This window comes from Mercenaria mercenaria, unplaced genomic scaffold (assembly GCF_021730395.1).
Source record: "Mercenaria mercenaria strain notata unplaced genomic scaffold, MADL_Memer_1 contig_4347, whole genome shotgun sequence".
NCBI classification, from domain to species: domain Eukaryota; kingdom Metazoa; phylum Mollusca; class Bivalvia; order Venerida; family Veneridae; genus Mercenaria; species Mercenaria mercenaria.
Window position 1 is genome coordinate 11,355 of NW_026462567.1, and position 24,200 is coordinate 35,554.

Here is a 24,200-nt window from a genome sequence, read left to right on the forward strand (position 1 = left end):
AGAGTGAAAGAAATTGACACTCTCGTCCAATCAGGCAGAGTGTTACATAAATCTTCCATTTTGATAAATTATCTATAATGCGTTATCAAGTAGTTTGATTTGCAAACTGAAGTCACGTGGCATAGGTAACGAAAACGAATTTAGACGGCGTTCGCCGAAAAAGGCATTATCACTTAAGGCGATTATGCACATTTGATAAACCGGCAGAAAGGCATACAATGTATTATCATTACGTAGACTAAAGCCTGGGTTCTGCATACGGAACCGAAATTCATTTATTGAATGGCAATCCCATGACAACAATATTATATTTCTAAAGATAAAACGTGATATTAAAATTGTTCAAACATTAAATAGTTCTAAATAGTGTCTTTAAATCAGCTTGAAAGCGCTGATCTCTTAAAATAAAGGCAACGTCTATAGCCTAGTGGTAGAGCGTCCGCTTCGAGCGCGCGAGGTCGTGGGTTCGATCCCCGCCGCGTCATACCAAAGACGTGAAAAATGGTATCCGTTGCTTGGCGCTCAGCATTTAAAGGGAATTTTCGACTGAGAAGATTCATTAAAAGCTTCATTGGGGACAATTTACTTTTGAAAAGATGATTTCCTATAGGCACATATTACAAAAAGTTACTTAAGGTCAAAACATTTCGTTAAGCAGAAAAATCACATGACAATATCAATTTACATTTGCTAAAAGTTGCAAGTTTATTCTATAATTTGGAAAAAAATCGGAGTTTAATCAAATTTCAAATCAGTAAAGAAAAAAGAATGGATCCGAACTTGTAGAACTACCTTAGGCATCATACGTAAAAGATTTTCATGTGACGCCTTAAACTTTCGTCAGTATTTATACACCTTTCCACACTCCTCACATCCTTGATTTTCTCTCTCCGCTGTGACTGTCTTAAGTTTTCCCACAGAGCAGGTTTTCCGGCTGAAGCTTAGCCCCTAATATCGCACTTCAATCAAATGCTGATTTATTAAAATAAATTTCCCATAATTTGAAATGTACTGCAATGCCTTGGACAAAAAATAATTTCAAACACTAAATACTGTTACAACTGTATTAATAAATTTACTAGTTGCGGACACCTATTCACATTAGCAGATCTTAATAATTTCGAAATGTTTTATAGAGCTTGAGCCGTATTGTTCGTTAATAGTAGTTCAGCCAGGAAAATTGTAAGGGTGTTTAAGTATAGGTTTGTGGTTTGGCAAAAGAAATTTACATATACTTTGTTATCTCGCATATGTAATTGGTGCCAAAATTATTTAAATGGAATGAGGTTTTATTTTTCTAATTATTGGATAACCTGTTTAGTGTTTAAAATTATTTTTGTTAACAAATTTAAGCTCCGCGTACTGTAGGCTATGTGACTTACCGGGTTAATAAACGACTGGAAGTAAATGTTGATTTACCAAAATTAATTTCCCAACGGTCGACATTTGTTGTTGAACAACGTAGCTTGACTGCCTAAGACATAGCTTTTAGGAAGCATAACTTTAAGAGTGTGGATGTTCTCCAACAAAGTCGTCAGTGTGGATGTTCTCATTTTAATAATGTTGTTTGTTTTGAATAAAATATCGTCAGATATCCTTGTACATAGCAAAATAAAACAATGGTTGACTATTATGCTCGTCACTGATATTAAATGAGCGTCAAATCTGTCCTCATTTTACGAAAATACGGTCAAAACTCACTTTCTCAGACAAAAGTGTGGTACAGCTCATACCCTCTTTGCCAACTGTTCGCGTTTTCGAGCAAAACCCAAGCTATACTTACGATATGGAACACTACCGCAGAATAGTATACACCAGGCCGGGTACGGTGCTCTTTATCTCGAGTCGAAAACTGCGGTAATAAAAAAGTTACAAGACTTTTCTGACCTGAATCGACGTAAATTTGTGTGGTCAGCTCATTTGCGCTGGGTTTTGATGACGTTGCATTCTTGGTTTCCCCACCGTGTTTAAGATATATCAAATTAGCTTCCTATTTAAACCAAACATTACCAGCGGAGTCCACTGAACATTTTCAGAAAAAGAAAACACGTCTTTATTGTAAGGACAAATGTGCGACTTTACATGTGTGAAATCTGCATCTTATGACGTAGACGATACAAACTGATGACACTGTCAAACAAGAGGACCATGATGGTCCTGAATCGCTCACCTCTTCCCACATGATCCAGTTTTGAGTATGACGTCGTTTTTTCTATTATTTGACATAGTGACCTAGTTTTGAACTTGACCTAGATATTATCAAGATAAAAATTCTGACCAATTTTCATGAAGATCCATTGAAAAATATGGTCTCTAGAGAGGTCACAAGGTTTTTCTATTATTTGACCTATTGACCTAGTTTTTTAAGGCACGTGACCCAGTTTCAAATTTGAACTAGATATCATCAAGGTGAACATTCTGACCAATTTTCATGAAGATCCATTCAAGGGTATGGCCTCTAGAGAGGTCACAAGGTTTTTCTATTTCAAGACCTACTGACCTAGTTTTTGATCGCAGTTGACCCAGTTTCAAACTTGACCTAGATATCATCAAGATAAACATTCAGACCAACTTTCATACAGATCCCATGAAAAATATGGCCTCTAGAGAGGTCACAACGTTTTTTCATTATTTGACCTACAGACCTACTTTTTGATGGCACGTGACCCAGTTTCGAACTTGACCTAGATATCATCAAGATGAACATTCTGACCAATTTTTATGGAGATCCATTCACAAGTATGGCCTCTAGAGAGGTCACAAGGTTTTTCTATTTTTAGACCTACTGACCTAGGTTTTGACCGCACATGACCCTGTTTCGAACTTGATCTAGATATCATCAAGATGAACATTCAGACCAATTTTCATGAAGATTCATTGAAAAATATGGCCTTTAGAGAGGTCACAAGGTTTTTCTATTATTTGACCTACTGACCTAGTTTTTGATGGCACGTGACCCACTTTCAAACTTGACCTAGATATCATCAAGATGAACATTCAGACCAACTTTCATACAGATCCCATGGAAAATATGGCCTCTAGAGAGGTCACAAGGTTTTTCTATTATTTGACCTACTGACCTAGTTTTTGATGGCACGTGACCCACTTTCGAACTTGACTTAGATATCATCAAGGTGAACATTCTGACCAATTTTCATGAAGATTTCACGAAATATATGGCCTCTATAGAGGTCACAAGGTTTTTCTATTTTTAGACCTACTGACCTAGTTTTTGACTGCACATGACCCAGTTTCGAACTTGACCTAGATATCATCAAGATGAACATTCAGACCAACTTTCATACAGATCCCATGAAAAATATGGCCTTTAGAGAGGTCACAAGGTTTTTCTATTATTTGACCTACTGACCTAGTTTTTGATGGCACGTGACCCAGTTTCGAACTTGACCTAGATATCATCAAGGTGAACGTTCTGACCAATTTTCATGAAGATCTTGTGAAATATATGGCCTCTAGAAAGGTCACAAGGTTTTTCTATTTTTAGACCTACTGACCTAGTTTTTGACAGCACGTGACCCAGTTTCGAACTTGACCTAGATATCATCAAGGTGAACGTTCTGACCAATTTTCATGAAGATCTTGTGAAATATATGGCCTCTAGAGAGGTCACAAGGTTTTTCTATTTTTAGACCTTCTGACCTAGTTTTTGATGGCACATGACCCAGTTTCGAACTTGACCTAGATATCATCAAGGTGAACATTCTGACCAATTTTCATGAAGATTTTGTAAAATATATGGCCTCTAGAGAGGTCACAAGGTTTTTCTATTTTTAGACCTACTGACCTAGTTTTTGACCGCACATGACCCAGTTTCGAACTTGACCTAGATATCATCAAGGTGAACATTCTGACCAATTTTCATGAAGATCCATTGAAAATTATGGCCTCTAGAGAGGTCACAAGGTTTTTCTATTTTTAGACCTACTGACCTAGTTTTTGATGGCACGTGACCCAGTTTCGAACTTGACCTAGAATTTACCAAGATGAACATTCTGACCCATTTTCATAAAGATCCCATGAAAAATGTGACCTCTAGAGATGTCACAGGGAAAAGTTTACGGACGCACGGACGCACGGTCGCACGGATGCACGCACGGACGACGGACGACGGACACCGCGCGATCACAAAAGCTCACCTTGTCACTTTGTGACAGGTGAGCTAATAAAACTGAGTGACACTTTCTTGTTTATGTTATTTTAAATAAGACTGGTAACGTTTGTATCGATCACGTATCATTTTGCCATTTCTTATGCCATTTAAATTAAGAAGGACCTCTGCTTCATAATAGATTTATTGAAAATGCATGCACTGTTTTGGCATGAAAAAACTACTCTTAGTTCAACATGAATTGTTGTGATTTTCAATGTCTTAGAATAAAGGTAAGGTTTGTATCTTTACATAAGGAAAGTTTAAGTGAAAAATATATCACTACTAAGTATATCTTGTATCCAATATTATAACATGTAGTTGAAACAAAACTAGAAATAACCTTTAAAGACATAAAAACGCTATTCTTTGTATGTCAAGCTCATATATTCATAGTAGGATAGATCCATAATGTAAGTATCCCTTCATCGGCGTCATATCTGTTTTATTGTTTAGGAATCGTAATAACACAAACATACATATTGTGATGCAGTTATTAGTAATTAGGGAATATGTGTTCTTTGCATTTACTAAAAAATCCGTCATTAACTATAAAAACGATCGAGCGTTGTCAATTTTTGTATAAAACTTGCGCATGGCATCAGTAACGTTTTAAATTGTCTTTAGTACATTTTTTGGATTATGGATCTGATAAATCCAGTTGACATTAGGTAAGAAGTATAAACACGTATTCATTAAAATTATAGTATGTTTAATTTGCTTCTGGAGCCTATTTTTAAACGACCACGATAAGGAACACTGGATTGTTCGTCATCATGGATAGGAGGGTTTACACTATGGTTCACCTACAGTTTTAGTGTAGTTTAACAGCCAGGTCATGATTCAGACCTCTTTAATTATTACATGGTAGAGAAATGTCAATTGGTTATCTCAGAAACGATGAGAGAAAACTTAAAATCCGTTTGAAAAAATGCACTGCACCTTATCCTCTAATTCTCGCACTGTTCCTTACCATCGGACAAAAATTGTGTTTTTTTTGAAAATACGAACTGTGATCTGCTCAAAACCAACAGTATTAGATAAGTATGTGGAAATATTCCTTCAAATCAGAAAAATAGCTTACAACCTGCGGTATATTAGGTGAAAAAGACCATTTTTGCAAGTCACACTATTCCTTATCCCGTGTTTACCGGAGGATTTTCCATCGATTCGAATCTCATGACCAGCAATCCAGACAAATTACAGTACTGTTTCCAAAGTGAAAGGTACCGGTAGATAGAGAAAACAGTGGAGCAGGTTGATAGACATGTGTTATTGTCTAGATATCCTTGAAAAAGAAAAAAAGTAGGAAAAACTCACATTTTCAGTTTTGGCCGCCATTTTTTTTCCATGGTAAGGAGTAGATCGAATACCCCCCTTGATAATGTAAAGCAAAATCATGTTTTACCTAAATCAATACACTCAAAATCGGTTATACGTGGCCAGAATAATTCACTCAGGCTACGGCAGACGTATAATCTCTTTCCATGTATTAATAATGTTAAAACACGATTTTTCTATACATTATTTCTTAAGCACCAATGAACACCTGTCGATCAATGTAATTAACGATAGGGGACAATCTAACATGAGTGTACTGGTGCCAATATCTGGTACACGTCTTCTTTGAGTGAAAAGGTGTGAAATGCACTATGAAACATCTGTTGAGACTGTTGGTTGAGTTTAAGAGTTATCAGTGTTCAAACTTTCTGGGGTTGAACAATATATAATATGTAGGGATTTTGCTCAATGAGTTCGCATTCTCCTAGTTCAAGCAAACAAAGTTAAACTGTAATAATATTTAATTAAGATACACTTTCTCCTTGAATTTTTTATTCAAAACCATAGCTTACTACACCTTTTGATGGTGGTCCTCTATCATTATTTGTGCCATCGGATGGAACATCTGTTATTACTGTGATATTTTTTACTGTTGTTGACACAGGGTCTACAGTAACAGGTTTGATATCCATAGGATCAGTAGTTACATCTAATGTTGTATTTGAATCCTCAGTAAGAATCCTGAAATTGTTTTTAAAAGAATTCACTTTTACTTTTCTCAGTAAAACATTTCAGTTGAATGAAGTAAGAGTATGCTAAACATAGTATTGCCCTTCACTAAAATCTTTTTATTATGTAATCATTATAGTTCAATTAATGTCATACTAATACATGTTACTTTTATTAAAAAATCTTAAACAGGAGCTCTGCAAAGCAGGACAATATATGCCCAAAGTTTTAGATCAGGGGAGAAGGAAGTAAAATTAAACAAATATTTTTTTGGGTGTGTTATTATGTCCGAAGGTGTACTTTGGGGAGGGAGGGGGTTAATTGAGGGTGTGTGAAGGTGGGGAGGGGGAGAGAGGGACAATTGCACTCTGTAAATTGTCTGCTCATCACCCACCTGCATTTCAAGTTTAAAGTCAATACCCTGAATAGTTTTGGACACAAAATACCAACGACAGATTTGGCATTTGGAGTCAATTGTGACCTTGACCTTTGACATACACTCAACAAAATTCCTAATCGGTCAGTTTATATTTGTATTACTATTTTGTCAGTAATGCAGGTATTTACACGAAATTTCACATGCCGACATTTGAATAGGTACTGCAGCTAATTATTAATTTATTTTTGGTGACTCATGGCCAAAGTAACCGCATTAGGCGTTTTGCCTAATATTGGATATTTTGCATGTGCAGTGCATGCGCACCAACATGCACGTGTTCGTTTACAATTTTGGCATTACTGACGAAAGTCCAACTAGAAAAACAAATATTATGGTGAAATTGACACAAGAGCAATGGGATCGAGTTGTCGGAATGTTGCTAGCTGGGACACATTTACGACACGTGTGTTCTTGTTTTTAAAATTTCAATAGAATTTTGATGTTATTTGTTTGTAACTGTTACTTTGATGGTTATTTCCATTTGAAACCTTATTTCCATTACAAGAACCTCTACTTGTTGGTTATCTACCATCCACGCTCTTTTCGAAATTTAACCCAAGTACAATTCATTGAAATGACCGATTTTGAATTTTGTTGTATAATTCCGACAGCTCGGGAGCGTTGCTCTTGTGACAATTTAACAATGATATGTGTTTTTCTATTAGGACTTTCGTCAATAATGCCAAAAGTGTTCATTAACACGTGCATATATGTGCACATGCCATGCATGTGCAAAATATGCTAAATTGGCCAAAACGCCTAATGCGGTTACTTTGGCGGTGAGTCGGTCAAAAATAAATCAATAATTAGCTGCAGTACCTATTTAAATGTCGGTATGTGGAATTTCGTGTAAATACTTGCATTATTAACAAAATAGTAATACAATAAAAACTGACCGATTAGAAATTTTGTTGAGTGTAGTGACCAGCATTGTCTCAACACTGCCTACTAATGCCAAGTTTTGAGTAAATACCATGAATGGCTATTAAGTTATGTTCTAGACATGAAGTATGAAACAAAGATTTGACCTTGGTGTGACCTTGACCTATGACCGACAGAACCAGTTCATGTGCTCTGCACATCATCTTATCAACACTTGCATAATTATATGCCATGATGGAAGTCAATATCTAGAATTTTTATATTAGATACATTTAGAATAGTTATTAAGTTTTGCTCCAGACATGAAATATGATGAAGATTTGACTTCTGAGCTCTATTTGTGACCTTAACCTTTGACCTACTGACTAATTTGATATACTTTGCACATCATCTCATTGACATCTACCTACAAGCAAAGTCTGAAGTCAATAGCTTGAATGGTTATTAAATGATAGGCTTCAGACAGGAAATATGATGGACAAGTTTGACCTTTGAGCTTCATTTGAGACCTTGACCTTAGACAAACTGACATAGTTTATGTGCTCTGCACAAAGTCTCATCACCACCTACCTATAAGCTAAAATCAACAAGAGCTGTCTATTGACAGTGCACTAAACTATTACATACAATTAAAGCTTTTGCAACATTTTCTGAGTTGACAAATGTTCTTAATTTTGCAAAAATGTAAGCAAGAGATATGAAACGTGCCAAGTGATATCATCCTATAATTTCAAAGTGGTGTGGAGAATCTGAACACATCTAGTCAAGTTATTCCTTAGAAACATGCTTACATGCAAAACAATAAGCAATGATGAAAAGGGGCATACTTTTGACAAAATAAAAGCTAGAGTCATCATGTCAAAGATGTGTGGAAAATCTGAAAACATTAATTTTGGTCAACTATATTTGGAGAAACACGCTTACATGCAAAACTGCATGTTACAAAACTTCTATGTTAAAAAGGGACATAATTTTGTAAAAATAAAAGCTAGAGTTATGTAACCTGCCCTGTGAAGTCATCTCATGATACAAAAAACAATGATTGTGTTTAAAGTTTAAAAGCAGTTGGCCTAGTAGTTTCTGAGAACCCTGTTTAAATGCAACCTTTATAAAAAAAATCTAATATAAAAAGGGGCATAATTTTGACAAAATGTGTAACTTTGAAATCCTGTAACTTCGTAGTTTCTGAGGATACTGCTTACATGAAAAACTTTAAGCTGAAGTTCTGAATTAAAAAGGGACATAATTTTGACAAAATACTGCGAAATCATTCAATTTTGTGGGCATGAAATATCATGGTTTTGGTCAAAACGCCAATTTCACGGGAATATATATTCTTGAATTTCAACTTTTGAACATAGAATGAATGGGAATTTTACTTGTTCGTTCAGATTAAATGTCGTGGATTGACTCAACCATGAAATCCACAAAAATTAGTCTCCCATGAATATTAATGATGTCACGGTAAAAGCTATGTAACTAATGTCCTAGGAGGTCAACACATGAAGCTGAAGACATTAAATGTATTTGTCCAAATAGTATGACTACTGCCTGTGCCTTCAGTTGCCACAGTATGATCATTGCATTTTATGAATGCATACATTCCATTTTAATATTATACCCCCAGATACTAGTAACTGGGGACTATACTGAAATCTGGTCCATACATCTGTCCATTCGTAGACGGAATTTGTTCACATTATTTCTCAGCAATGATTTGCCAGATTTCCATCAAACCTTCTTGTTATCATCAGTATCAAGCCTATAGTTGTGCAGTGTGCAAAGTGGATCCAATTTGGATGATTTTTCACTTAGTTATGGCCCTTTATTAATTTTTTCTTTATATGTATATAAAAAAAATTTGTCCGTGATTTTTCTCAGCAGTTGTTTGCCAGATTTCCATCAAACCTTGTATTTGTTATTAGTACCAAGCCTAGTTGTGCATATGTGAAGCTAGTTCCATTTAGATGATTTTTCATTTAGTTTCGATCCTTATATGCCAGACTTTTAACAAAATATCATAATACCAAGTCAAGTTGTGCCTGTGCAAAGCATGTTTCATTTGAATGATTTTTCACATAATTATGGCCCTTTATTAACTCTTCTTCATATATAAATATGAAAAAATTGGTCCGCGCTATTTCTCAGTCATTGTATGCCAGACTTTTATCAAAACTGGCTATTATAATCATTAGAGTAAAGTGACCATTCCCTCTGGCAGTGAATCAAAATTATTTGAACAATCTTACATATAGGGAAAGTGACCTACCCTGAAAGAATATAGAATACTGTAATTACCCTTTAGAAATTTTAAAATACACTTTGCAAACAAAATCAGGGGGTAAAATACCCTTTGAAAATAAATTCTGGGGTAAAATACACTTTGACTGAAAATCTTTTCTGAAGCTCTGTCTTCAAATACTCCAACTTAAATAGCCAAAACCTTCATAGAAGAGATAACAAAATAATATGTTAAAAGTGTGCACTAGAGTCTTTATATATGAGATGGACGAAATTTTTCTCAATACCAGAATTTCTTCAAACATTGGATATTGAAGGACAATCATCAAAGAAACAAAGATATGCAATAAATATCATAGGTCACCAGTATTTAAAAAGTTATCTGTTCTTGAAAACAGCATTTTTGGGGAAAATTATTGTCCTTCAAGTATAATCCAAAGTCTGAAGAACTTCTATTACTGGGAAAAATTTCGTCCATCTCATATACTGAGACTCTAGCGTACGCCTTTAAACTTCCTATTGAGATGCCAGTTGACTACATGACATATTTAAGGAAATAGTCTTATACCCTCCATTACCTTACCTGAAAACAGAAGGAAAGCATTCACAAAACAAAAAGTTAAAGAAGAAACTAGATGCCCACGGGCAACATGTCGAGCCCGCCCTCTGATCCCTAACTGTGACCTTGACCTTTGAGATAGAGTCTGTCTCACTGATTTAAACATTTATGCCAAATATAAACAAGATTCCTCAATGTATGTCAAAAGTATGGGCCAGACAAGATCTGACTTGACCTTTGACATCCAACTGTGACCTTGACCTTTGAGACAGGAACTGGGGTTTGTGCACGACACTCCATCTCACTGAGGTTAACATTCATGCCAAATATAAAAAGATTGCTCCATGCATGTCAAAGTTATGGTCTGACAAACAAATCTGGACCTTTGACCTACAACTGTGACCTTGACCTTTGAGATAGGAACCTGAGGTTTGTGCATGTCAATCTATCTCACTAAGGCTAACACCCGAGTGAAAAAGGAACAGGAAATCCTGGGATTATCCCAGGAAGTCCCAGGACTATCCTGGGATAATTGTCCTGAAAATATCTCAGGAATTCCTGGGATAGTCCTGGGACTTTTCACGCCGTTAAATGGGAATGGGACAATCCCAGGATTTTCCTGTGAACAGGAAAAGAACAGGACACCAGAACACCAAGAAACCTATGCTGTCCTGCTATCCTGAAAATCCCAGGAATGTCCTGGGATTTCCTGATGTCAGGAAATACAAGTATATATTGTCCTGTTCTCAGGAAATCCCAGGAATGTCTTGAGAATTCTTGAAGTCAGGATAGCCCAGGACAATTGTCCTGTCTTCAGGAAATCCCAGGAATTCCTGTTGTCAGGAAATCTCAGGACAATTGTCCTGTCTTCACGAAATCCCAGGAATTCCTGATGTCAGGAAATTTCAGGAGAATTGTCCTGTCCTCAGGAAATCCCAGGAATTCCTGTTGTCAGGAAATCTCAGGACAATTGTCCTGTATTTAGAAAAGTTTCCAGGACATGTAATTGAATACCTTGTAAACATGATTTGAAATTCTCTTTGGCGGGAAATACAGTTAACAAATTGAATGAATGTTAAATTTCAATTGTATTTACAGTAAGAATAATATTTCCAAATATTAAAAATATATTCTAGTTAAAAAGTATACATCATGTACATTGAAACATACAACCTGTCATAGCAGAAATGTCAATTTATCAGTTCAAATATGTGCAGGAAATACAGTTAACAAATTGAATGAATGTTAAATTTCAATTGTATTTACAGTAAGAATAATAATTAAGGATTATCATTTCCAAATATTAAAAAATATTTTCTAGTTAAAAAGTATACATCATGTACATTGAAACATACAACCTGTCATAGCAGAAATATCAATTTATCAGTTCAAATATGAGCATACATGGCAAAAACACTAGGTGTAATATTTAGTCTAGAAACATAAAATTATGAGCTGCATATTGAGCAAAAAGCTCTTATCATTCTATGATCTGTTTACTTTTAAGAGTGAAACTGCCTTTGATCAAACATGCACGGATAATCTAAACAGTACTAACATATTTCACTCTTTAACGCTCTGATTGATTTTAAAGAAAAATACTTTTCTAAATAACTTACTGGTATTGTTTTGTAAAATCATTAAATGAAGGTATATATTTAGTATTATTTCTAAAAGTTTAATACAGAAATAATTTGTTAACTTACCACAAATATAGAATATATTCCTGTTACTCCAACAACACCACAGCACAATTGCTTAATGATACAAAACATGTGGCTTCAACACCAGGATGTAATTAACTTACTAGACCATTACAAGATCATGTTTCAAATTAATTACCACCTTTCAATCTGTATCTTATAGAAAAAGTCCCGTCTTTATCCTGTGAACAGGACAATTTCCATCAAAAGTCCTGTCTTTTTCCTGTGAACAGGACAGTTTCTATCAAAGTCCTGTCTTTTTCCTGAGAACAGGACAATTTCTATCAAAAGTCCTGTCTTTTAGTGTTAAAGTCCTGTCTTCAAGACTTTTATGCAGCCTTGCTAAAAGAATCTCAGGATATCCCAGGATAATCCTGGGATTTCCTGAGAACAGGAAAATATTTCTGCACGGGAATTGCATTCCTGCCAAGTATAAACAGGATTCCTCAATGCAAGTCAAAGTTATGGTTCAGACAAGATCTGACATGACCTTTGACCTCCAACTGTGACCTTGACCTTTGTAATAGGAACCTAAGGTTTGCACTAACTGAGGTTAACATTCATGCCAAATATAAATACAATTGGTCCATGCATGTCAAAGTTATGGTCCGGACAAACAAATCTGGATGGACACACGCACACATACACCGAACAGCCATTTGGACAACTGTGTCATCGCATCTGCAAGCGGACTCGGCAAAAACAATGAAACTAATAAAATTGAAAATACCAAGACAGACAACAGGAAAATAATATCATCATGCAAACTTACCATTATATAACAGATGCTTTTAAAGAACAACACCATAGAATGAGAATGCTATTTTGATATTTCCATTTAGATTTTGATATTATTCATTTTCTGAGAAGAAAATAAAAGGACCTCTGTAATTCATATTCAATGTATATCATGTAGTGATATGTTTCAAATGATGCAATATCAATCATACTTTATTTTGCTTTAATTAAGAATATTGTTATACAAAGTGAGAAACCCGTGTGAATTATATCTTAAATGTTAAGTAGCATAAAGCCATCAACAGTACCATATCACGTGTGGTAAACGTGCAATCCAATTCCCGCTGGGAATACGCTTAACATGGGTTGCGCATCAATATATACAATATCAAGGTAGGTGGGTTTTTGTTTTTGTAAATAATGACACTTTTACGAGTGTTTTCGTAAAATGAAAAATGTTATTCGACACAAAAATAAAGATTATATGTGTGAAATACCAATTTATTAATTTAAGAATCAGCCCTGTTATCACGAAAACTCTGCTGGCTTGAACTGTCAAAACAGTATGGAATCATGAAAAATGCAAATTTTCTAATTCCTGTGCCTTCTTTCTGGAAATGTGACGCTTCTAATGATCAAACATGTGTAAAACAGTCATGAATATATCATGCACTTGAATAAAATGTTGCTTTTTGAGGAAAGATTGGCAAAAATTAACCGGGAATGGGGTTGCGCCCCAGGAATAGAGTTACGCGTAACTATACATTATATAATCAAATAGTCTTTTTTACATCCCAATAATTTTTACAATGTCCTTGTTTCCTTCTTATATGATACATATTAATTTATATAGTTTTTAGCAAGAAAACTCCTCTGTAGCCAGTGTCTTTGGCAAATGCTAAGCTGAAAGTACACATAAAGATTATCCATTGGAATGTTTGCAAAAACATAGTCAACACAGAGTGAAACACTAAGTATTTGCTGTTCATATTGAGGTTTAACACATGTAACATGTGCCTCAACGAATTTGACTTCGACCGTTCTAAATCGGATATAGAGAGGGAAACATGATGTTGGCTTTTTGGGTTTAGTGCCGTTTTCAACAGTGTTTGAGTTAAGTTTGGGTGGGCAGTTAACCTAGCCAGAGATTCAATACCCTTTAAGTAACCTGTTTTCCGTATGTGCCAACTTCTCCACATGAACCAGAGTTGGAGGACAAATGATTTTAGACTCGATGTCTTTTATCATAGCGGAGATCATATGCCTCACTCAAGGATCGAACTCCATCATAATTACACTAACATTTCTAAGGCCCACTGTACCATTGGTACATAAAATGATACACTACGTGTCTTTCTTTATCTCTGATGAAATCAAAATCATGGTCCCATTCTTCTTGAAATAAATCAGGCAATTATTTCAATTGTAACAATACAAACTTTGACAATATGATGTATACAAGCAACTCCATTCCCGGGGCTCAACACCATTCCCGATGATTTTTTTGTCAATTATGTCCCCGTAAGCAGGATTTGAAGCAAATAATAGTGATATTCGCTACCTTGTAACAGTTGAGTTATCATAAAAAGCATCAGATGTCCCCAGATAAGGCATATGAGGTCAGAAACTGTCATTTTTGTTGATTTCATACTTTTTTCACGCTTCGTGTCGCCAGATTTTTGTGATAATAGAGCTGAATCATAAATTACAAACCAGATATTTTACAGATATGATGTATTATCATATTTGTGTCAAACAGCATTTTGCTTTTTTTGGGAAAAATTATTCTTGCCTTATACTAAGCAAAATCATAACTTCACATCCCTCAATTTCGTCTATTTTTACACGCAACACCAGCACCGGACATTTCGCAACCCATTTTTAGCATATTCCGAGCAGGAATTGGATTGCGCATTTACCACCCATGCATATAGTCATGTGGATTCCCCCACAGTGTTTTTTTAGATGGCTTGGGACATACCTGCTATTTTGTAGCTAATGCTGGACAAGTAAACAGAAAGTTAGATAGATATATATCCCAACAACCTATAAAGTTGTCTAAATTTAGCAGCTCAAACATTTATGCAAGAGGGTCATGACGACCCTGAATCACTCACCTGAGTAATGAGCCACACATTTAAAATGGCCAACTGATACTAAAATATTAAAAAGTAAGTCAGTAGGTCATATTCATGGTCACTGAAAGTCAGTTTTAAGATTGTGTGCAAAACTGTAAATGTCATCCAAATTTCAAGGCTGTATCTTAAACAAGAGGACCACGAAGGCCCTGTATCTCTCACCTGACCTATTGACCTAAAGATCATCAAGATTAACATTCTGACCAAGTTTCATCAAAATATGGTCATAAATGGCCTCTAAGTGTTAACTAGCTTTTCCTCTGAATTGACCTAGTGACCTAGTTTTTAAACCCCACATGACCCAGATTCGAATTTGACCTAAAGATCATCAAGATTAACATTCTGACCAAGTTTCATGAAGATACAGTCATCAATGTGGCCTCTAGAGTGTTAACAAGCTTTTCCTTTGAATTGACCTAGTGACCTAGTTTTTAAACCCCACCGGACCCTGATTCGAACCTGACCTATAGATGATCAAGATTAACATTCTGGCCAAATTTCATTAAGATATGGTCATAAATGTGGCCTCTAGAGTGTTAACTAGCTTTTCCTTTGATTTGACCTGGTGACCTAGTTTTTTAAAACACATGACCCAGATTCAAACTGGATCTTGAGATCATCAAGATTAACATTCTGACCAAGTTTCATGAAGATACAGTCTTAAATGTGGCCTCTACAGTGTTAACATGCTTTTCCTTTGATTTGATCTGGTGACCTAGTTTTGGACCCCAGATGACTTAATATCAAAATCGTCCAAGATTTTATTGAGGGTAACATTCTGACCAACTTTCATTAAGATTGAGCCAAAATTGTGACCTCTAGAGTGTTAATAAGCTTTTCCTCTGATTTCACCTGGTGATCTAGTTTTTGATCCCAGATGACCCAATATCAAAATCTTCCAAGATTTTATTGAGTGTAACATTCTGACCAAGTTTCATCAAGATTGGGCCAAAATTGTGACCTCTAGAGTGTTAACAATCTTTTCCTTTGATTTGACCTGGCGACCTAGTTTTTAACCCCAGATGACCCAATATCGAACTCGTCCAAGATTTTATTGAGAGTAACATTCTGACCAAGTTTCATTAAGATTGGGCCAAAATTGTGACCTCTAGAGTGTTAACTGTCAAATTGTTGACGACGACGACGACGGACGGACGGACAACAGACGACTGACGATGGACACAGGGTGATCACAAAAGCTCACCTTTAAGCAACTTGTGCTTAGGTGAGCTAAAAACAAGAAAGTAGGTCAGTAGGTCGAGGTCACAGTCACATGACCCCTAATAACTTGGGGTCATCAGGTAATTATAATTAAAACAGTCTAGGAAATAGGATCTGATAATTTTTGAAGTATTTATTCCTATATAACTCATATAACAAGTGACCCCCAGGGTGGGACCTCTTTTCACCCCAGTGGAAAAATTTGAACAATCTTGTTAGACATTCACTAGGCAATGCTACATACCAAATATCAAAGACCTAGGCCTTGAACTTTCAGACAAGAAGATTGTTTTTCCTATATAAGTCTATGTAAATTTGGGACCCCAGGGCAGGGCCTCTTTTCACCCCAGGGTTATAATTTGAACAACTTTGGTAGAGGACCTCAAGGCAATGCTACACACCAAATATCAAAGGCCTATGTCTTGTGGTTTTAGAAAAGAAGATTTTTTAAGTTTTTTCCTATATAAGTCTATGTAAAACTTGGGACCCCCGGGATGGGGCCTCTTTTCACTCCAGGGTCATAATTTGAACAATCTTCATTTTTAAAGTTTTTCCTTTCGGTTGCCATGGCAACCAGAGTTCTGCATGGAATTCCATTCTTTGAACAATTTTGAAAGGGGGTCACCCAAGGACCATTCCTGCGAAGTTTGTTGTAATTCTGTCCAGTGGTTTTCAAGAAGATTTATTAGAAAATGTTGATGGACGGATGATGCACACATGACGCATGATGCACGACGGACATTGAGCGGTCACAAAAGCTCACCATGAGCCTTTGGCTCAGGTGAGCTAAAAACAAGAGGGCCATGACAGCCCTATATCGCTCGCCAGAGTTTAGTTGCTTGCTTGAACAATTAAAAGTTTCTACTAAATAAATACAGGCAGGTAATGTGTATGTGAGGTTTTTGTTTTGTTTAAAACATTGGGATAAATTATGTTATATAAAAATATCAAACACATGAAGATTTTCGAAGTTTCCACTACATAAATAAGGGGTAAAGTGAACACATCCCCTGGTGGCAATGCTTTTTTATGAAACAGAATAATTTCTACAATCCTCTTAAAGGGTCACCCAAGAAACATTTGTGTAGTATTATTTTAAAATTGAGCCTGCTGTTTCTTGCAAGAATATTTTCTTATTTTCCAGCATATACATACAGGAAACAAGAGTGCCAGACAGTCACAAAATACGCCCATCATCAAATTTGGCCTAATTCAAGGGGCATAATCCAAGAGTGCCTGTGGCGATTTGGGTGGTTATCATAATTGGCCGAGATATTATGCCCACAAAATACAGGGAACAAGAGTGCCAGACTGTCACAAAATACATGCATCATCGAATCCAACAGTGCCTACAGCAATTTGGGGGGTTATCGTACTTGGCTGAGATATTATGCCCACAAACATTGTCACCAAGTTTGGTGAAGATCGGATGAAAACTGTTCGACTTAAAGAGTGCAGACAAGGTTAAATTTGCAGTCTTTTAGTATTTCAAGGGCCATAATCCAAGACTGCCTTGGATAATTTGGCTGGTTATCGAAACTGGCTGAGATTTTATGTCCACAAACATTGTCAGCAAGTTTGGTGAAGATTGGATGAAACCTATTTGACTAAGAGAGCGGACAAGGCTAAATTCGCAGTTTTTCAAGTAATTCAAGGGCCATAATCCAAGAATGCCTGGGGCGATTTTGCTGGTTATCAAACTTAGCCAAGATATTATGCCAACAAACATTGTCAGCAAGTTTGGTGAAAATCAGATGAAAACTGTTTGACTTAAATTAGAGAGCGGACATGGCTAAATTTGCTGTTTTTCAAGTAATTCAAGGGCCATAATCCAAGAGTGCCTGGGATGTTTTGGCTTGTTATCAAACTTGGCTGAGATATTATGCCCACAAACATTGTCCGCAAGTTTGGTGAAGATCCGATGGAAACTATTTGACTTAGAGAACGGACATGCTTTGGACGCCGACCACCGCCCGCCACCACAGGTGTTCACATTATACACCCCGCCCTTTCAGAAACGTATAAAAAGTGGCCATACACACTCCCTGGACAAAAGAAATTTGAACCGTCTTGGTACAGGGTTTACACAAGGACCATTTGTGTGAAATTATTTGAAAATGTTGCCAGCAGTTTCATATGAGAAGATATTTTAAGTTTTAACTACATACATATAGTGAACGTGACCACGCCCCCTGGGGGCCATACTTTTTTAACAAATCTTAATAATATTTTAAACAATCTTGGAAGATAGTCACACAAGGACCAATTGTGTGAAACTATTTAATAATCAGGCAAGCAGTTTCATACAAGAAGTTTTTAAAGTTTCAACTCTATTGATATAAGAAATTTATTGACCAAGCCCTATGATGGCCATGATTTTGATGAATCGGAATAATTTGACCTATCTTGGTAGATAATCACACAAGGGCCATTAGTGTGAAATTATTTTAAAATCAAGCCTGCAGTTTCATAAAAGAAGATTTTTAAAGCTCCCACTATATACATACAGAAAAAAGTGATCTCACCCCCTGGAGGCCATTTTTTGTTTGTTTTTTGATGAATCATAATAATTTGAACAACCTTGACAGAGGGTTACATAAGAATCATTTGTGTGAAATTATTTTGAAATATAACCATTAAGAGATGTTGTTACAATATTTTTCTATTTTTAGCTCTGGTGGCCCCTATGTGCAACCAAGCAGAACCATTTGAACAACTTTCGAAGAGGACCACCCAAGAAATATCCAGGCCAAGTTTCAACAACTTCCATCCAATGGTTTCAGCAAAAATGGTGTTTGAAGAAAAGTGTGGACGTACAGACAGACGGCAGACAGACGGACACCAGATGGTGAACGATCATAATAGCTCACCCTGAGCACATTGTACTCAGGCGAGCTAACAAGAGGGCCCTGAAGGCTCACCTGACCTAGTTCTTACCCCAAATTACATAGCATCTAACTTGGCTTTGATTTTGTAGATAAATATTAAGACCTTGTTATTGTGCGTTTTAATCGACCTGGCGGGGCGGGGTTTCGCAACAGCCTACTGCATTATTGTGCAGGATACATAGTATATTCGGCAACCTGATTTCTTATTCAGTGGCCATCTACCTTACATTGTAACCAATGTAGCACTGAATTTTAGTCGTTGGTTACGGAATCAACCCTTCTGTTGCTGAGGACCCGATAATGTTATGTACACTGTATTTGCCAAGGCACTTTCCTGGAAATCACCTTAGCTTTGACAGAATAGTTTAGAGGCTTTATTGTTAACAGAAAGTATTCAAAACCTATAATTTTTAGAAATAAAAATGATAAATGCATACAAATGAACAGATCTATTCTAAAAAAAACCTTGTTTTGATTTGAAATATGCTGTCGTAAATGTGAGACAGGTATACCCGTCATACATGTAGACAGTGAATGGCCTATATGGGGAAGAATCACCATAAACAGCTATAAATTATTGAAGAATCTATTTAGTTTGTAAATCTTTATTTAGAAAACGTTTAGAGGGAATATTGCACTTGTTTTGTCTACTTTACCCGGCAGCTGAATCGCCGTCCACCATTTTTAATTTGTGGAAATTTACCAGTCACTTAGGTCAAGTTGGGCTTTCCTTTGTACAGTATTCTAAAAATACTACAGCAAACACAGATGGAAAACATTCTTTTAATATGATTGGTTGCTCTGGGATAAAATCATGTGACATGATTTGAATTGTTTACATGTTGGAATGTTGGGAAATCCCAAGACAGGTAAACCCGCCTGTAGGCAAATAGGCTGACATAGAAGTGGGACAGATATACCCGTCTTGTAGGCAGCGAAAGGGTTAAAAAAAATTATATTGCTCTACCTATTTTGCCTGTATTTTGATATTACCATTATTTGCATAAGTCAGAGATTAACTCTGCCCTGCCAGGTTGAATAAAAAGCACAACATATGTAAATCTGGTAGATAATTAACCAAGTTTTTCAATGATTTGACCTAGTGACATAGTTTTTGACCTCAGTTTCTTTTGAACTTGAGACCAAGATTTCATACAGACAAACTTATGACTATCAAGTTGGAACAGAGGCCTCTGAAGTGATAACAATGTTTTTTAGGATTTTACCTAATGACCTAGTTTTTGACCTTAGGTAATCCAGTTTGGAACTTGACCTAAAGTTTATAGAGACATAAATTCTGACAAAATTTCAAGAAGATCAAACAGAAAATATGACCTTTAGAGTGTTAACAAGGTTTTTCTATGATTTATCATTATTAGTGCCCTAGTTTTTGACCTCCAGTGAACCAGTTTTAAACTTGACTAAGATTACATAGAGACAAACATTCTGAGAAAATTGTAAGACAATCAAAGTAAAAATATGACCTTTTTCCTATGATTTGACTAAGTGATCTAGTTTAAACCTAAGTTTACCCTGTTTTTAACTTGCGCTAAATTACATAAACACGAAATTTCTCACAAAGTTTCAAACAAGAGCTGTCTGTTTACAGCGCGCTCGACTATTCGAAGAATTGATGGAAGTATGGGGTCAAAATATTACCAGAGATTTTCAGACAAAAGAAAAATAATAGATAAGACAAACAATGTACCTGTATTTGTGGTGCACTATATGGCAATGTGTAACCATGATGGTAAGCAAGTGTTCAAAGTTTCAAAGCCATATATCGAACAGTTTAGACAAAATATAGAATGGTATGCAAAACTTAACAAATTTCTATGTCAAAAAAGGGCCATACCTGAGCTAAGTCCTTGTTCTAGTTATGCAGTCTTGCCTACATATGTAAACTATGATGGTAAACAAGTTGTCGAAGTTTCAAAGCCATTATGATGAACAGGTTAGGCAAAATGTGAACTGGTATGAAAAATTAACTGATTTCTAAGTCCAAAAAAGGCAATAATTCAGCCAAAATAGTTGACAGAGTTATGTACTCTTGGAAATTATGACGATAAATAAGTGTTCAAACTTTTAAAGACACAGGTAAAATAGTTTTGACAAAACGCCGACTTGTACAAAAATTGAACCAATTTCCAAGTCCAAAAAGGGCCATAATTCAGCCAAAATAGTTGAAAGAGTTATGTACTCTTGCCTATAGATGGAAATCATTATGATAAACAGGTGTTCAAAGTTTCAAAACCACATGTCAAATAGTTTTGACAAAACGCTAACTTGTACAACAAGAGGGCCATAATGGCCCTATATCGCTCACCTGTTATCACTGCACTTCAGGACAGGAAGGTCAAAACATCATAATCAAGATCAATCAAAAGAATCATGAGTAAATTTAGTTGAAATTTTCTTAAAGGTACAGATATGTCAAAATACACCTAAAAATTGGAGGTACCATTCATGTTGTACCACAGAAAAGTGGTCTCGGTTTTTCCCTACGGCCAATAATAAAGAAGTTACTAAATAAGCTATTTATAGTAAAATAAAATAAAGTTACCCCTGGGGCTGGGTCAATTTGACCCTGTGGGGTCAAGATTTGAAAATTTTTTGTAGAGCTCCACTAGGCAATGCTACATGTCAAATATCTAAGCTCTTCTGGTTTTTTTTTAGAAAATTTTGAAGACTTTTCTATGTACAGCAAGTAACCCCATGGGGCGGGGGCAATTTGACCCCGGGGGTCATGATTTGAACAAATTTTGTAGAAGTCTACTAGGCAATGCTACATGTCAAATATCTAAGACCTCCTGGTTTATTTTTAGAAATTTTTAGAAGATTTTCCTATGTAAAATCAAGTGACCCCTGGGGCGGGGTCAATTTTAACTCCGGGGGACATGATTTGAACAAATTTTGTAGAGGTCCACTAGGCAATGCTACAAATGAAATATCTAAGCTCTAGGCCTTCTGGTTTATTTTTAGAAAAATTCTGAAGACTTTCCTATGTAAAATCAAGTGGCCCCTGGGGCGGGGTCAATTTTAATCCAGGGGTCATGATTTGAACAACTTTAGTAGACGTCCACTAGGCAATGCTACATGTCAAATATCTAAGCTCTAGGGCTTCTGGTTTTTGAGAAGAATATTTTTTAATATTTTCCTATGTAAAATCAAGTGACCCCTGGGGCGGGGTCAATTTTGACCCCGGGGGTCATGATTTGAACAAATTTTGTAGAGATCCACTAGGCAATGCTACAGGTGAAATATCTAAGCTCTAGGCCTTCTGGTTTATTTTTAGAAATTTTTTGAAGATTTTCCTATGTAAAATCAAGTAACCCCTGGGGCGGGGTCAATTTTGACCCCGGGGTCATTATTTGAACAATTTTAGTAGAGGTCCACTAGGCAATGCTACATGTCAAATATCTAAGCTCTAGGGCTTCTGTTTTTTGAGAAGAATATTTTTTAATATTTTCCTATGTAAAATCAAGTGACCCCTGGGGTGGGGTCAATTATGACCCCGGGGGTCATGATTTGTAAAAATTTTGTAGAGATCCACTAGGCAATGCTACTTGTGAATATCTAAGCTCTAGGCCTTCTGGTATATTTTTAGAAATTTTTTGAAGATTTTCCTATGTAAAATCAAGTGACCCCTGGGGCGGGCGGGGTCAATTTTGACCCCGGGGTCATGATTTGAACAATTTTAGTAGAGGTCCACTAGGAAATGCTACATGTCATATATCTAAGCTCTAGGCCTTCTGGTTTATTTTTAAACATTTTTTGAAGATTTTCCTATGTAAAATCAAGTGACCCCTGGGGCGGGGTCAATTTTGACCCCGGGGGTCATGATTTGAACAAATTTTGTAGAGATCCACTAGGCAATGCTATATGTGAAATATCTAAGCTCTAGGCCTTCTGGTTTATTTTTAGAAATTTTTTGAAGATTTTCCTATGTAAAATCAAGTAACCCCTGGGGCGGGGTCAATTTTGACCCCGGGGTCATGATTTGAACAAATTTCGTAGAGGTCCACTAGGCAATGCTTCACACCAAATATCTAAGCTCTAGGGCTTCTGGTTTTGGACAAGAAGATTTTTAAATTTTTCCTTTCGGTTGCCATGGCAACCAGAGTTCTGCATGGAATTCAATTCTTTGAACAATTTTGAAAGGGGACCACCCAAGAATCATTCCTGTGAAGTTTGGTGTAATTCTGCCCCGTGGTTTTCAATAAAAAAGATTTTTTTACAAATTGTTGACGGACAACGTACAACGCATGACGGACATCGTACCAATTTCCAAGTCCAAAAAGGGCCATAATTCAGCCAAAATAGTTGACAGAGTTGTGTACTCTTGCCTATAGATAGAGACTGTTATAATAAATAGGCAATGCAGCATACCAAATATCAAAAGCCTAGGTCGTGTGGTTTCAGACAAGAAGATTTAAAAAAAAAATTCCTATATAAGCCTGTATAAAATATGGGACCCCCAAGGCGGGCCTCTTTTCACCCCAGGGGTACAATTTGAATAATTTTGGTTGAGGACCATAAGACAATGCTACAAACAAATATCAAAGGCTTATGTCATGTGGTTTCAGACAAGAAGATTTTTAAACTTTTTTTCCTATATAAGTCTATGTAAAACTTGGGACCCCCAGGGTGATAATTTGAACAATCTTGGTAGAGGACTGCTAGATGATGCTACATACCAAATATCAAAGCCCTAGGCCTTGTGGTTTTGTACAAGAAGATTTTCAAAGTTTTCCCTATGTAAGTCTACATAAACTGTGACCCCCGGGGCGGGGCCATATTTTACCCTAGGGGGAAAATTTGAACAATTTTGGTAGAGGACTACTAGATGATGCTACACACCAGTTATCAAAGCCCTAGGCCCTGTGGTTTTGGACAAGAAGATTTTTAAAGTTTTCCTTTCGGTTGCCATGGCAACAAGAGTTCTGCATGGAATTCAATTCTTTGAACAATTTTGAAATGGGGCCACCCAAGGATCATTCCTGTGAAGTTTGATGTAATTCTGCCCAGTGGTTTTCAAGGAGATTTTTTTTTAGAAATTGTTGACGGACGACGGACGACTGACGACAGACGATGGACATCAAGCGGTCACAATAGCTCACTTCGTGACAGATGAGCTTAAAACTGCGGCGACATCAGCCACTTTTGTCACCGGCTGGAATTCATGCCGGTGGTCTTTTTCACCATGCTTTGCA

The 24,200-nt window shown here is 36.3% G+C and overlaps 1 protein-coding gene across 1 annotated transcript in view; it reads right to left on the reverse strand.

Moving 5' to 3' along the window:
• Window positions 1-6,021: 6,021 nt before the first annotated feature.
• Window positions 6,022-24,200, reverse strand: part of LOC128553810 (uncharacterized) — a gene marked incomplete at both ends in the record, with an annotated part of 36,024 nt that continues 17,845 nt past the window's right edge. The window contains one exon of the mRNA XM_053535000.1: window positions 6,022-6,190. Coding sequence (XP_053390975.1) covers window positions 6,022-6,190 — 169 coding nt within the window. The remainder of the gene's footprint in view (window positions 6,191-24,200) is intronic.